Below are 16,828 nucleotides of genomic sequence, written 5' to 3'. Positions count from 1 at the left end.
AGTGGCAGCAAAAATCAGTCGCTTAGTGTAACAGGCAGAACCTTGTTCCAAACGCTGTTTGCTATCGAGCTTCGAGGTGATGCCAGTCTCCGTGATCAGGTAGGTAAGGAAGAACCATCGCCACCATTACCGTGACCTTAGTTATGGGCAAATTTAGGAAATACTGCTTTCTCCAGAACCAAAAATGATGGGCATTTCTTTGTCACTGTGAAGAAAATCTGGTTGTAAAAACACTTGAGTAGCTTGAAACCCCAAATGAACCCGAAACCCCAAAGGCATGAAAATTTAAACTCTTCCCAAATATCTTGCAGATCGTATGCACGGGAGTGTAGCTCTAGAAACACTAAGGCAGCAGCAAGTGCGGTTCCAGCAGTGGAACGAGCATCACGCATATCTCAGTCAGGGCAGTATTCCGTACCCGCACCATCACCGCCCGCATCCTCACCTCCAGCACCTTCCTCAGACCCCCATCGGATTGCATCAGCCCCCAGTGAGAGCAGAGTGGAAGCTCCCCAGCAGTGCCGAAGATGAAGCAGAAACCACAGACTCCAGGTACTTCCGCAGAGTAAACATAGCCTCGGAAGCATGGCCCACGCCCCCTCCCCCCACACACCGTGTTCTTCCTTGAGTGTCGTCCTTTTAGCCTCAAGGTGGGATATTGTCCCAAAGATGCTGGATGCTGGTCTTCTAGGCACATGGTACACAGTTCTAATGATTGACTCTAAAAGATAGAGAATCGTTTAGAAGTAACTGGGGCAATGCTGGGTATGGACAGTTTGTCGTGGATTGAAAATAATATGGCGCCTTGCTTTGTGGCTCTCCTGAGAAAACTATACCATTGCTGTATGTTTTTCCTGCTCAGTAGTCACACAAGAAATGAATGGATACAGAAGTAAGTTAGTGATTGAAAGTTAAAAATGAGAAGTTTGTCATCAGTTTTTTTCCCCTGCCTGCACAGAATTCTGTCCTCTTTTAACTGTAAACATTTATGAGTGTTCAGTCCTTATCCCAAACTTGTTTTTATGGCCAGTGTCATGTGACTGCAGTGAAGTGTTTCCTGATCCCTCTGAACAAGGCCCACCACGATGGTGACTTTTCGTAACCCCCAGTTATCAAAGACATGTAGACACAAGGACAGTTTTTTTTTTTTTTTTTTTAAGATTTTATTTATTTATTTGAAAGAGAATGAGAGGGAGAGCGAACAAGAGGTGGGGAGTGGCAGAGGGAGAAGCAGACTTTCTGCTGAGCGGGGAGCCTGATGCAGGACTCAATCCCAGGACCCCAGGATCATGACCTGAGCCGAAGGTGGTTGCTTAATCGACTGAGCCACCCAGGTGCCTGAGAACAAGGACAGTTTTTAATGCCAAGGGAAAAGAAAGAAATCAGGTACTTGGACATATTTAGTGCCTCCCACTCAGCATCTGTTGCCCTTTAATGATTACTTTTTTTTTTTTTTTGAAGACTTTATTTATTTGAAAAAGAGAGAGAGCCCACATGTGCAAGCGAGGGGAGAAGCAGAGGGAGAGGGACAAGCAGACTCCACAATGAGCATGGAGCCCAACATGGGGCTTGATCCTGAGATCCTGAGCCAAAACCAGGAAAGAGTCCGACCAAATGAGCCACCCAGCTGCCCCCTGATGCTCACTTTTGAGATTTATTAATGTTAATTCTAATTAAGTATTCTGATTTTGTCTGTAAAAATTAACTCGTGTAGTTGACTAAAGCTCTCCTTGATGTGACAGAGCTTTTTTTTCTTTTCCTCATATTTCATCGTCTTTATGTAGGTTTCAAGACTTAATCAGAGAACTGTCTAATCGTGATCAAAGTGAAACACGGGAACTAGCTGAAATGCCACCACCTCAATCAAGACTTTTGCAATATAGACAAATTCAGACTAGGAGCCCACCAGCAGTCCCATCTCCCCCATCCAGCACAGACCACAGTAGCCACTTTTCTAACTTTAATGACAACAGCAGAGACATTGAAGTAGCCAACAACCCAGCATTTCCACAGCGCCTACCGCCCCAGATATTCAGCTCGCCTTTCTCGTTGCCATCTGAACACCTTGCCCCTCCTCCCTTGAAATACCTGGCACCTGACGGAGCATGGACTTTTGCTAACTTACAACAGAATCACCTAATGGGGCCGGGTTTTCCCTATGGCCTACCTCCATTGCCGCACAGGCCACCGCAAAACCCTTTTGTACAAATACAGAATCATCAACATGCTATTGGTCAAGAGCCATTTCACCCATTGTCATCTCGAACAGTATCTTCTTCTTCGCTCCCTAGCTTAGAAGAGGTAAATGTCTTTCTTTTCCTTTTTTTCCTTTTAGGATTAAATTTTTGTGAAAAGTAATCGTATATATTGATTTGATGAGAATGGTGAACAGGTCTTACTGAATTTAATAGTCTTTTCAAGATAACCTTTTCTTGGAATTTATTTTAATTTCTCCTCTTATTGTGGTATTTCAGGCTTTGTAGAATCGTCATTATTGTTGAAACATGCCCCTTAGATTCTTTTGTTGCTGTTTTAGAACATTCAACATCTGATTGACCTGAGGAGGCAGCTTTTTGTTCGGTCTAATCTGGGCAAATGGTTTCTGGTGATTCGTCTTTTTACTTAAGTTACATTTGTCAGTTATAAATGGGTTAATTAAGCCTTAAGTAGACGCTGGCTTTTTCAGCCAGGGGTGAATTCTTAGTGCGGTGCTTCTCCTGGCACTCACTCTGGTGTTTCTCACTTAGCCTGGGGCAGTTGAGACGTGTTAGTACTGATTCCTGAGTGTCCGAATGGGCGGTGTATTTAACGTGGAATCCACTCTGCTCAATTAGGCATTTTAAGATAAACTGGATTTTTATCTTAAAATAGGTAGGTATTTCTAGGGAACATCTATATGGACCTTCACTGATATGAAAATCCTCGTAATCCCAGGTATAAAACTTCCAAAATGGTACCACTGATGTAGACTATAAACACGTTGTCTAGCTGGTCCCCTTAAGTTTGCAGTGATTAAAGAGGAGAATGTAGAAAGCTGGTTGTGGTCCTTATCAATCGCAGATGTCTTCTTATTAAAATAGGGTAAACATTTACAACTTTGATACGTGAAAGATACCTTTTTGGCATCAGCTTCATTTTGGCTGTTCTTCGTTGATTTCTAAAGGCTTTAAAAATAATTCTTGTGTTTTGCAGATTTTTCTGCTGTACCTGCTGATTAAAAAGTCAGGTTTTGATAGGGATGGTTCTGTATCTTATTTGTGGAGTTTTGGAGGTAATTTGTTCAAGTAGTTCCAGTAGGCATTGTTTGGCTCATCTGGTTTAATAACTGTCATGCAAACAACTTACCTGCCATCTTAGGCTCCTAATATAAATTGTAAGCATAAAATGAATTGCTATCTGTATATATGTATTGTGGGGATCTAGAAATTTGGAACCATACTTTTAAAGATTTAACACATATCTGACATTTCAAGTTATAACAGAGGGACTTAACAGCTAAGTGGTAATGTAATTTTCATTTAGATGGTGTTTTCTCTATTTCCCTGTGTAGTTATTTCTGATAAAATTCATATAACAAAAACTTCACCATTTTGACCATTTTAAGGTACTATTTAGTGGGTTTTAATGTATATACAATGTTGTGTAGCCGCACTCCGATTTCAGAGCATTGTTGTCACCCAGAGAGAAACCTGTAACTGTTAAGTAGTTGCTCCCTAGTCCTCCCTGCCTCCCATCCCTAGCAACTAATAATCTACTGTCTGTCTGTATGGAGACATTTTATATAACTGGAATCATCCAAAATGTGGCCTCCTGAGTCTGGCTTTTTTCTTTAGCATGTTTTTGAAGCTCGTGCCCATTGTAGCACATGTCAGTACTTCATTCCTTTTCATGCTTGAGTTCTATTCCACTGATGGATTTACCACCATTTGTTTATCTCTTCATCGATTGATGGATATTTGATTTGTTTCTGTTATTTTGCTATTATGAGTAGTGCTACCGAACAAGTTTTTGTGTGAAAGCATATTTTTTTGTTCTCTTATTTATGTACCTGGAATTCCTGGGTTGTCTGGTAACTCTGTGTTTGAGGAGCTGTCAGGCTGTTTTCCACAGGGCCTTGTACCATTTTTTACATTCCCAGTAGTGATGTATGAGGGTTCCAGTATCTCCTTTAAAAAAAAAAAAAATGATAGCCATTTAGTGGGTGTATAGTGGTATCTCTGTGGCTCTGATAGGCATTTCTCTAAGGACTAATGATGCTGAGCATCATCGTATGTGTATCTTCTTTGCAGAAATGTCCATTCAGATCCTTTTCCCGTTTAAAAAAAAAATGGTTGGTTGCCTTTTTGTTACAGAGCTTTCTTTGTAAGAGGTTCTAAATACATTCTGGGTACTTGATTCTTATCACACATAAGATTTCCCATATTTTCTCCTTTGGTAGCTTGTCTTTTCACCTTCTTAATAGTATCCTTTGATGCACAAAAGTTTTTAATTTGGGAAAAGTCTAATTTATCTGTTCTTTGTCATTGTTGCTGTTCTTGTTACTGTGGTTTTGATGTCAGACCTGAGAAACTGTTGCCTAATCCAAAGTCATGGAGATGTATGTCTGCCTTCCTCAGTTTCATAGTTTTAGTTTTTACATTGAGTTCTTTGACCCTTTTTGAGTTAGTTCTTGTGTGTTACATAAGGTGATGACAAATCCATTATTTTGCATGTTGGTTATCCAGTTTTCTCAGCACCAGTTATCAAAAAACCTTTTGTCCATTGAATGGTCATGGCAACCTTGTCAAAAATCAGTTAACCATAAATGTATGGGATTACTTGTAGGCTTTCAGTTTGTTCATTATTGTCGATGTCCTTATTCTCTACTGCACTATCTTGTATACTGTATCTTTGTAGTGAGTTTTGTATTTGGAAGTATGGTTTTGTACTTTGCTCTTTTTCAAGATTGTTTTGACTGTTTTGGGTCTCTTGAATTTCTATATGAAATTTAGGATCAGTTTGTGAATTTCTGCCAAAAAAAACCCCAAAAACCAGCTGGAATTTTAAGAGAGATTGCTTTAAATCTGTAGATTAAGTTGAAGACTGTTGTCATCTTAACAACATTAAGCCTTCTGGTACCTGAACATGGGATATCTTTACATTTATTTAGGTCCTTTAAAATTTTTTTAACAGCATTTTGTAATTGTCCAAGTATAAGTCTCACACTTCTATTCTGAAGTAGTTTACTCTTTTAACTGCAATTGTAAACAGAATTGTTCTCTTAATTTCATTTTTGGATTGTTCATTACTAGTGTACAGAAATACAATTATATATTTATTATATATCTGCAAATTTGCTGAACTGTTAATTAGCTCTAATAGATTTTTTGTGGATACTTTGGGTTTTTTTTTTTTTTTTTCGTATAGAAGAAAATGTTGTCTGCAAATATATCTTTGTTCTTCCTTTCTAATCTGGTTGTGTTTTCTTTTTCTTGTCTAATTGCCCTGGCCAGAACTCTAGTAATAATGTTTAAGGCACTTATTTGGTAAATTAGAGAAAAGCAAGTATATTCTCCAACCACAATGGAATGAAATCAGAAATAAAAAATATAAGGAAATTTGAAAAATTTTCAAACTTCCTTGTGTTTTTGATTTCTGATTTCATTGTGGTTGGAGAATATAGTTTCTGTAATTTTAATCTATTAAAATTTATTGAGATTTGTTTTGTGGTCCAACATACTGTCTTTCCTGGAGAATGTTTCAGGTGCATTGGAAGAGCATGAATATTTTGTTCTTGTTGGTTGGAATGTTCTATAGTTGTGTTAGGTCTGTTTGGTTTATATTTTTCAAATTTTCCGTTTGCTTTGGATCTCTCTCTGTCTAGGTTTTATATCTACTACTGAAGGTAGGGTTTTGAAATCTCTCAACTACTAATGTTGAATCTTCTGTTTCTCCCTTTCAGTTCTGTCAGTTTATGCTTCATGTATATTGAGGCTCTGTGGTTAGGTTTATACATGTTTATAATTGTTAGGTCTTCTTGATGGATTGGCGTTTTTATCGTTACATGATTTCCTTTCTTGCAACAGTTTTTGTCTTGAGTATGTTTTTTTCAGATGTTTGTGTAGCCCCCACAGCTCTTTTTGTTTCAGTTTGCATGTGATCTCTTTTCTCATTCTTTTGCTTTTGGATTTTGTTGTCATTTGTTTAGTGACTTTTCTGATCTAATATAAAAAATAATTGTAAATTAATTAAAAATTCTGAACCAATTATATATTTTTTATTTTTTATTATTTTTTTAAAGATTTTATTTATTGGGGTGCCTGAGTGGCTCAGTGGGTTAAAGCCTCTGCCTTTGTCTCAGGTCATGATCCTCAGGTCCTCGGATCGAGGCCCACATCACGCTCTCTGCAGAGAGCCTGTTTCCTCCTCTCTCTGCCTACCTGCCTTTCTGCCTACTTGTGATCTCTATCTGTCAAGTAAATAAAAAAAATCTTTTTTTAAAAATCTTTTTTTAAAAAGATTTTATTTATTTACTTGACAGATAGAGATCACAAGTAGGCAGAGAGGCAGGCGGCGGTAGGTGGGGGGGTGGATGCAGGCTCCCTGCTGAGCAGAGAGCCCGATGCGGGGCTCGATCCCAGGACCCTGGGATCATGACCCGAGCCAAAGGCAGAGGCTTTAACCCACTGAGCCACCCAGGCGCCCCCTGAACTAATTTTTTAAAGTTTGTGGTTGTCATGTGTCACCTCTGAAGTCTTTATGCTGTTAGCTTCATGGTCAACTAATCACGCAGAGATGCCCTTAAATGCCCAGGACTAAAAACACGGCCCAGTTTTTGCAGAAGCGTCTGAGTGTGCATTTGGGCGCAGCCTCCACACTCAGCCAGGCAGTTTACATCTTTGCCTTAGTCCTAGCTTCCTGCCTCTGCAGAGCCTCCAGATCAGCCAGAGGTAGGAACTTTTCAGGTCTTTTCTGAGCAGGTACACAGCATGTGTGTGGCCTTTTAGATTCCCAGGAATGTGTCAGAGCTCCTGAAAGCCCTTTCTTCCTGAGCATCTCATTCCTTGCCTTTCCTCCGAGAAAGGTGGTTAGTCTGCTGTTCGGTCCAGCTGTTAGTCCTTTGTGCCAGGCAGCTGTGGCTAACACCTTTGCCTATGAATGTTTTTGATACGGCCCTCTTAGCGCTGGTGGAGTTCTCAGACAAGACAGGGCAAGGGTTTTTGAGCCAGTCTTCCAGGTCACAGGTCACAACAAATAATTACACGTCTTTGAGGAATGAATTCTGCACCCTCTGGTCCTGGTGCTGGAAATGCCAGGTCTTACTTATATTCAAGGCCACCATTGAGCTGGAGGGAAGGGTTTGGGACCAGAGTAAGTTAAAATACCAGAGAGCTCACTATACTTACTGAATTTTCCATTTTTCTTGATGAACTGCTCTCTTGGTTGCTGTAAGCTTTAATTTATTGAATTTAAGAAAGTTGATGGTGACAGTTTTGCCAATTTTTTCATTGCTTTATGGAGCGATGGGCTTTGGAATTACTTACCTCCACCATTTGTACCAATACCTCTTGTGATTTTTAAAAAAAAAAGATTTTTATTTATTTGTGAGAGAAAGAGCATGTACACACAAGCACTGGGGAGGGGCAGAGGGAAAAGGAGAAGCAGACTCCCTGCTGAGCAGGGAGCCCCATGTGGGGCTTGGTTGCAGGACCCTGAGATCATAACCTGAGCTGAAGGCAGTCACTTAACTGGCTGAGTTAAGTGCCCCCTGCCTGAGCCACCCAGGGGCCCGTCTTGTGATGATATTTATTTAACTTGCCAAATGAGTTCATCATATGTGGAGGAAACAATGTGCCAAAGGCTTTATAGGGTTCTATAAAGATTTGTACTTTACCGTATAATACTCAATACTGAATAATGTACTTTAATCTTTGATGTATTTAAGTATTACTTAGTTTTGGAATTTAAGTTCTTTTTACCTTCAGGCTCTTAACATTTGATACTACTGTTTAGCTGTGTGTGAGTAAGTACCTTCAATTGTCACTGGGTCCTTAGAGTGAAATTACTTTTGCAGAACTATTTGGTCACCTTTATTTTGATGCCTAAGATTCTCTTAATGATGACTAACTTGGAACACTGAAAAAGAATACCTTGACAAGGAAAATATTATTTCTACCATATTACAGATTTTGACGTTTTTCAAGTGTGTTGCGATAACTTTTGTGTGTTATGTGGTACAAAATGATTTTGCATGAATCATCTCGCAGAATGAATAGTTTATATGTTTGGTGTTTATTTCTGGCCTTTTAAAATAATTTCTTATATTAACAATGTAGAAAAATGTCTTATTTCCTTCTGTACTATGAATTCTTTTATTGCTAGAAACCTTGATTGATTAATCTTATGTGAGATGAAAACATCTAGATGTTAGCTTAACAGTTAACTTGAACAGAGGTGGTTTTTCACATTCTGTTTCATTAGTATTTTCTTTTTTATAATAATTTCCATTTTCTTTTGACAAAGTACATGATCAGCATGGAAAATGTAGCAACTAGAGATATTATATCTAATTTACTATTCAAAGATAGCTACTGTAACATTGGGCTTTTCATAGCATTCATAGAGATGAACATGCGATTTCATAGCATTCATAAAAATGAACATTAGGTGATTATTTGTTGAAACATTGTTGAAACAATTTTTTCCCTTAATTTCTGTGCTCAGTTTTATTACCCCATCAAGCCTTTCTTTCAGGCCAGGGTGCTTACATGGGATCTTGATCCTGTTCTGTAATATTTTTTGGTACTTAAAATTTTTAGAGTATTCTCATCTAGGTGTTTAAGGCTTCTGTCTTAAATGCAGTAGATTTTCTTCCCTAGCTTGAATGCAGCCAAAGCCCTGGCCCTCAGCCAGGCTGGGGCACTGTGGTCTGGCAGTGGTGCCAGCACCCTCTCCCACTTCTAGTTCTTTCTGATGATGGGATAAAGAAGGGAGCAGAGGGCAGAGGTGCCACCCTTACCCGGGGCCAGGTAGCAGACATTCCTGATTGGAAATAAGTGATCAGTTGCTCCAGTTTGATTTCAAATTTCAGTATTAATTGGGATTATGATTTAATGTTTCTCTAAATATTTAGCCAGTTGTCTTCATACTCGTTAAATTACTGCATTGTCACTAAAGAGAATAGTAGCTTTCTTATCCAATACTAATTCTTTTATAATAGCACAGTATCATGCTTGCATTTCAGCTAACCGCTGTGGGGGTGGGGAGAGACGGAATGTAAAGAGAATACAATAGAAGATAATTCTTGGCTTCTGAGCTTGCAGGGGTTTAGTTTCTCATAATTTTGGCATGATTCACAATTTCTATATGAGATCTCCTACTTTGTATGACAACTTTATAACTTAACTTCTGAGTAGGACACTCTTCTTCAGTATACACTCAGATCTGTTTCCAGACTTTCAATTTTTCTCCTCATCTAGCTATATTTATTTTTCTGTACCAGAATTAAACTCTTTTAATTTTTGAGGCTTTGTAGTATTCTAATTTGATAGTGTAAAGTCTCTCTTACTGCATTGTTTTTTCCCCCCTTCCGGGGTGGGCAGAAGAATGGAGTTATTTGTTGGTTTTTCTACCATAACTCTTTGTGAACTCTTCCTCCCCCCACACATTTACCCCCCACACCCAAAGAAAAACCTCTCTTGGGTTGTTCTTTTTTGTTTGTTTGTTTTTAATTACATCAAGCGTGTAGCTTTAAATTAGGGGATATTTTGTCTTTACAGATTTCTTAAACCTCTCATTTAGGAATTGGTACAATCTTCAGTATTTTAATTTCCCCCCCTACCTCTTTCCCTCCCTTCCTTTTTTATTTTCTGAGTGTTCCACTGTAAAATTCAGTAGCAGCTTCATTCCTGGGTAAATTTACATTGATTGTTCCTTGTTTTTTATTATGAGTGGAATCTTTTTTTTTCCCATTATACTTTCCAGTTACTTTATCTTGAGAGACAAATCCTCATTCTTCTTAAGTGGGAGTAGTTTTACCACATTAAAAACTTTCATTTAACATAGAACCAGCAATACTGATCCTGGTACAGAACAAATGTTGCCAGGTAGGATGTGCCTCACCGTGAAATAGTGTGGTTAAAAGTGCTTATGAGGGGCGCCTGGGTGGCTCAGTGGGTTAAGCCTCTGCCTTCGGCTCAGGTCATGATCTCGGGGTCCTGGGATCGAATCCCACACCGGGCTCTCCGCTCAGCGGGGAGCCTGCTTCTCCTCATCTCTCTCTGTCTTGTCTCTCTGCCTACTGTGATATCTGTCTGTCAAATAAATAAATAAAATCTTAAAAAAAAAAAAGTGCTTATGAGGAACGTGTGAAAAATTCTCTTTTAAAAGCTTCGCTAGAAAACTCTCAGAATTTGAAACCGCATGCTTTTGTGTTGCAGCGGTGGTATTGTTGTGATGGCCTTCCGATGAGAATGGATGCTTGTAAGTCGCTCCCCTTGACCAGCGTTCAGTCAGTTGCATTTACCGATGCCTCTGAGACATGACATGTGTGCCTCTGTGATGAATCTGCTTTGAAACATCTCTTCTGTGTTGGTTTTTGAACAAAGACACCTTTGACTCATCTATTAGTTTTCATTTTTTCCTTCAAAGAGCTCTGGTTTTGAAGTTAGTTGGTAATTTTGATTTTGGTGTTGTCTGATTACCCCACACCTCCACGTTCCCTTCTCTGGCGCAAAGTCTTATACAAATGTGGCTTAAAGAGTATATTCTTGGCTGATGAACATTCTGCCTGTTCTGACTTTAGAAGTGGGTAAGGACAGCTTGTGACTTACGTTGTGTAACCAGGTGGTAATAGTGCCATCTTCTTAGAGGGATCATTAATGTATGGTATCTAATAAGCCATCTGATGCACATAACAGAGACAGTTAATCAACAGATTAATAAATTAGACCTCTATTCACGCTTAAATTATCAAAGCTAATCATTTAAATGAGAAGTTCTATTTTAATGAACGTTCCTGGCACCATAGTTAATGACACTTGGAATTTTCACTAGAGCATTTAGTTCTTCCTTAGTGATTAGCTTTGATAGTATAATTCTAAATAGAGCACTAATTAACTTAGTTGTGACCTTTCCCCCAGTTATCTATTTATACATATACTTTTGAGATTTTAGCATTATATTTTGATATTTAGAAAGATCTATATTAGCGCCAGCCTTATTAGAAAATGACGATCATTTGTTTAGCAACATAACGGTTTCACAGCTTAGCGTCAAGAATATAAACACAAATGCACATGGAGTTGATACTGAACCGAGAAGTGAGGGTCTCTGACAGAATAAAACGAGCCTTTAAGCAATAAGTAATGAAATTATTTAGACCCAAGAACTCTAAAATGAAACTAGAGTGTTGGACATTGGTTGGGCTGCTGTCTAAAAGTAAAGGAATAATCTGATTGGCAGGAGACAGACGTAGAAGGAAGAGTGTCTTCATGAAAGAAACTGAGAACCGTGCAGAACAACAGGAAACAAAATGTGGTCAAGAAATAAGGACGAAGGGAGGGAAAGTATGGTTTATATCTTTAATTAGCCCACAGGGCTGAAGTGTAGGTGGAAATCCAAATGACATTTTCTGTTGGAATTTTTTTCTTTTTCCCCGGACAAGGAAGCTTTCTCTGAAATTTATAGCTGTGGGTCCTTGTCTTTCAATGTAAATTTCATAGAAATTTCCCTCGGTGAGGGAAAAAAATTGAAATTTTAAACTCATTGCCCAGAATGCATTTTATTGTAGTCAGCATGCTGTATAGTTTTTGGATTTAAATAACTTAAATACGCTTGTGTGTCGTATCACATTTGAATTACTTTAGCAGATAGAGCATATTTTTGATGGTTGTTAAAGTTGTTGATGGATTATGTTTGGACTTTTTTTTTTTAAGATTTTATTTATTTGACAGAGAGTATTTATTTCACAGTATTATTTCACAAGTAGGGAAAGAGAGGCAGAGAGAGAGGAAGGGAAGCAGGCTCCCTGCCTAGCAGAGAACCCCATGTGGGGCTCGATCCCAGGACCCTGGGATCATGACCTGAGCCGAAGGCAGAGGCTTTTTTTTTTTTTTTTTAAAGATTTTTATTTATTTATTTGACAGACAGAGATCACAAGTAGGCAGAGAGGCAGGCAGAGAGAGAGAGGAGGTGAAGCAGGCTCCCCGCTGAGCAGAGAGCCCAACGTGGGGCTCGATCCCAAGGCCCTGGGATCATGACCCGAGCTGAAGGCAGAGGCCTTAACCCACTGAGCCACCCAGGCGCCCCTGGACATTTTTTTTTTTAAAGATTGTATTTATTTATGACAGAGAAAGGTAGTGAGAGAAGGGACACAAGCAAGGGAGGGAGCTGGAGAGGGAGAATTGGGCTCCACTCTGAGCAGGGAGCCCAATATGGGGCTTGATCGCAGGATCCTAGAATCACGACCCGAGCGGAAGGCAGACGCTTAACCCACTAAGCCACCCAGGCGCCCCTATGTTTGGACATTTTAATAAAAAGGAGTTAAGGAGCACCTGGGTGACTTAGTCATTTGGGCGTCCAACTCTTGATCTCAGCTTGGGTCTTGATCTCAGGGTTTTAAGTTCAAGCCCCACATTGGGCTTCACTCTGGGCATGGAGCCTACTTTAAAAAAGAGTTACAATATATTCTCATTGAGAAGGACTCTGATTTATTGAAGACTCTTTTCAAAAACAGAACTTTGAAAGTAGTTGAGGCCTTGAAGAGCATTTATTCTCACTCCTCCTTTTTAAAGGAGACCGAGGCACCAAGATATCGAGGGACTTGCAGCTTAAGCAGTTTTACTAATTAGAGCAGATCTGAGACTCCAGGCTCCCAGGCCTCCTCTGTTTCACACTGTTCTTTAGCTTTTTATGCCATGAGTTAGGTGTCTTCCTGGAAAACAATAAGTGATTGCAATTACATGAGGTAGATATGTGGGTGGGGCGGGGAGTACCACATTATGTTCCTGGGGACCAAAAAATGAAATCTTCGGCTCTATGAGGTTTTCCTTTTCGGTGGGGAGGATGGGAGGAGGGATGGTTCATTTTAGAATTCTTGATTTTTTTCCCCCCCAAATTCTTGATTCTTAAAAGCTGCCTGGTTCCAGCTGCTAAATGTTTGATTGTTTAAATGATTTATTCAGAAATCTCAAATACCGGAAAATTAACTATGAGAAATGTACTATGCTTCTCAATCTTCTTCTTCTTCTTTTTTTTTTTAAAGAAAGGGAGTGGTGGTAGGGGGAGGGGCAGAGGGAGACAGAGAATTTTTTTTTTTTTTAATATTTCATTTATTTGAGAGAGCGAGCGAGCGAGCGATGGGAGAAGGGAGAGGGACAGGCGGACTCTGAGTTGAGTGCAGAGCCTGACACAGGGCTGGATCCCATGACCTGGATCATGACCTGTGCTGAAATCCAGAGTTGGATGCTTAACTGACTGAGCCACCCAGGCGCCCCCATTTCTCAGTGTTCTTTAAATGTCAAACAAAAATTCTCTGGCATTAACTTGTTTTTTAAGGCTAGGAAATTTGCTTAATTATGATAATTATGGTTCTTCAGAGAAAATACAAATAGTCATGAGTTAAAGGTAAACTTCTGTGGATATTTATTTCCTACCTAAGCTGACACTTCTCACTGTAGGAGGTGTTGCAGTCTGTAATGGATAACTTGACTGTTTCATATTCAAGAAGAGTAAACAAGAGCCAGATAGATTCAAGGTAGCTCAAAATGTCACAGCAGCAAATCTGACATTTCTCTCTCAGATGCAATATTGCATTCATTCTAGCATCTCCTCTATTACCTTGTGTTTGGATGTAGGAAAATAATATCGCTTGGTGGGAAGATACTGTTTGCAAATTGTAAGTGCCTTCGCCTGTGAGCTGCTTCTGATGGTATTTTTCTTTATTTAAAACTAAATTGATGTTAATGCACTTTGCTACAAAGTCACATTCATTTCAGTATACCTTTCTTTTAAGAAAAACAGTAACAAAACCCAGAGATAAATGTACCACGGTTTGAAAAATTAAGATAAATTTTGCTTCTATTGTTATGATTGAATTTTATAAACCTAATGTTGACATTAAAGTTGTTTTTAAAGTTATGCTTAGATAATGCATTTTATTTTAAAAATCATTCCTTTAAAATGACATGAAAGGAATAATGAAGGGTGTCAGTTGTCTGGACAAGGGAATGATGGTGGCTTGGATTATGATGTAGCCGCGGAAATGTGAGATGTAAATTAAGTCAAGATCTATTTGTAGTTAAAACCTACAGGAATGGGGCACCTGGGTGTCTCAGTCGTTAAGCATCTGCCTTTGGCTCGGGTCATGATCCCAGGGTCCTGGGTTTGAGCCTGGCATTGGGCTCTCTGCTCAGTGGGGAGCCTGCTTCTCCCCCTCCCTCTGCTGCTCTGCCTGCTTGTGCTCTCTCTCGCTTTCTCTGTCAAATAAATAAATAAAATCTTACAAAAAAAAAAACCACAAAAAAACCTACAGGAATTGCAGATGGGCTAGATATTATTTAAGATGAAATGAAATAAAATAATCTGTTTCTTATTTCTACTAGCCACATTTCAATTGCTCAGTAGCCACAGGTGGCTAGAGGTCAGCTTATTGAACAGTGAGGGTACAGAACATCTCCATCGTCACAGAAAGGTGTTACAGACAGCAGTGCTCTAGAGAAAGACTCATATCCTTCAGCTCTTTGAAATTGTCTTACATTATATTTTTGTTAATGTTCTATCATCTCTTTTCTCTGTGTCTCTTTCTAAAGCATTTGTTAGACCTCCTGGACTCTCCATATCTTTTTTGGTCCTGTCATATTTTGGTATCTTTGTATTTTTTCTTACTTTCTGAAAGATTTTTTAAAATTTAATTTTATCTACAAACCCTCCTATTGCATTTTGTATTTGAGCCCACAAATGTTTTAATTTCCAGGAGTTCTTTATTCTCAAGCTTTTCCTTTTTCATAATGTCTTAGTTTTGTTTTTATAAATGTAATGCCTTTTTCAACAGAACCAGTTGAGGGTTTGTTGTTCTTGTCTTATTTTAGAATTTTAGTAAGAACTAAAATAATATTTCAAAAATATTTTTAAAACATCATTGTTACTTTTTTTCCTCTGGGCCTCCCTTTTCTTCTGTTTGTTTACCTATGACCATCTTTTGTGCTGGAAACTCTCCTTAAATGTCTAGTAACCTTCAATTGTCTATGTCACTAACGAGCAACTTGGGAGTTTGTTTGTTTCTCAGGACTTACTGCCTGGCAGGCTTTTCCCTGGGGATCTTTTAATGCTTGAATTCCTCTGGTGGTTGGGGGAATGCAGAGTGAGAAGCTGTTCAGCTGCACAGACTTTCATTTAACATTCCCCTGCCCCCAGTTTTATCCCTTCACTTTTCATGGTAGCTGGTGTTTCTGAGGCTTGAGACTCTGTGGAATTCTGCAGGGTGAATTGGTTCTCATCTTTTTTTTTGGAGTTTGTGGCTCTAACTCCATGCTTCTTTCACAGATACTGTTCCTCCACTGAGTCTCCATATAGCCCAGAAATTGTGTCCTTTATTAATGCTGGTCATTTGGTCCTGATTGTTGTGGGTCTTTTATATTAATTCATTATTATTTTAGTGGAGTCTTGGGCCAGTCCCCCCCCCCAACTGGGAATCATGCCTTTTTAAAAAAATACTGTTTTATAATTTATCAAGTCCTTTTTTTTTAAAAGATTTTAAGATATTACCCCCCCAAAAACCCCCACAAAGCCACATACATTTAATATAATATCTGTGATGTATAAAAGCTCTTAGCAAGCTAGAAATAGAAATTCCTCAACCTGTTAAAGAGCACCTGTAAAAATCCTACAGCTACCATTATATTTAGTGGCAGAGATTGAATACTTTCTCTCTAAGACTAGGAGCAAGATAAAATTTCCACTCTCAACACTCCTATTCAACATCATACTGGAAATCTTAGCCAAAGCAGTACGGCAAGAAAAAGAAATCGAAGGCATGGGGATTGGAAAGGAAGACATAAAACTCTCCCTATTCAAAGATGACAGGATTATCAATGTAGGAAAGCCCAAGGAATCTATCCAGAAAACAAACCAACAAGAATCCTCTACTAATATGAATATAACAAGGTTTCAGGATATAAGATCAACACACACAAATCAATCTCATTTCTATATACTAGCAATGTATAATTGGAAACTAAAATGTACAAGTCAATACCATTTACAATAGCTTAAAGAAAAATGAAATACTTAGATATAAATCTAACAAAAACTGTACAAATCTGATGCTGAAAACTACAGAACTGCTAAAATGTAGTTTATTTGGTATATGAACCAATTTTTTCACTTGTCATCAAGATTTCTCTGCCTTTACTCAGATTCCTTTGAGGACAGATTTGAAAATAGCAAATCATATTTTCATGCATTACCTTCATCTATGTGTACCAGCAGACTTTTTAAAAACAATTTCAAGTTTTGGTTCCTTTTCTGACAGAAAGGATCAATCATATTTATGATGTGATTTGAAATTGAATTTCATATTTCATCTGCACATTCATCTTTGTCAGCTGCTTAGGAACTCTTATAATAAGTATGTTACACAGTACTTCCACAGTTCCTGCTGTGCATGTCAACTGTGTGATTTTTTTGGGATTTCAGTTGAATGATACAAATGATACACATTTTCTGAAAAGCTTAATTGAGTATTGTCTACTTTCATTTCAGCTTTCCCTCGCTTTCTGATTTTTAGTTTTCCTCATTTAAGCTTTGCGGTTTATGTGTATCTGTTCATCGTAAAAAGATATTTTGTTTC

The 16,828-nt window shown here is 38.6% G+C and overlaps 1 protein-coding gene across 6 annotated transcripts in view; it reads left to right on the top strand.

Moving 5' to 3' along the window:
* HELZ (helicase with zinc finger) overlaps positions 1-16,828 on the top strand; it is a 157,072-nt gene that overhangs the window by 130,188 nt on the left and 10,056 nt on the right. For all 6 annotated transcript variants that reach the window (XM_032870803.1, XM_032870801.1, XM_032870800.1 and 3 more), the window contains 2 exons: positions 312-552; positions 1,785-2,301. In XM_032870803.1, coding sequence (XP_032726694.1) covers positions 312-552; positions 1,785-2,301 — 758 coding nt within the window. The remainder of the gene's footprint in view (positions 1-311; positions 553-1,784; positions 2,302-16,828) is intronic.

Source organism: Lontra canadensis, unplaced genomic scaffold (genome assembly GCF_010015895.1).
Source record: "Lontra canadensis isolate GAN:19392208 unplaced genomic scaffold, GSC_riverotter_1.0 scaffold41, whole genome shotgun sequence".
Taxonomy (NCBI): Eukaryota; Metazoa; Chordata; class Mammalia; order Carnivora; family Mustelidae; genus Lontra; species Lontra canadensis.
The sequence above is the reverse complement of the archived record's forward strand: the minus strand, read 5'-3'. Positions and strand labels throughout refer to the sequence as shown.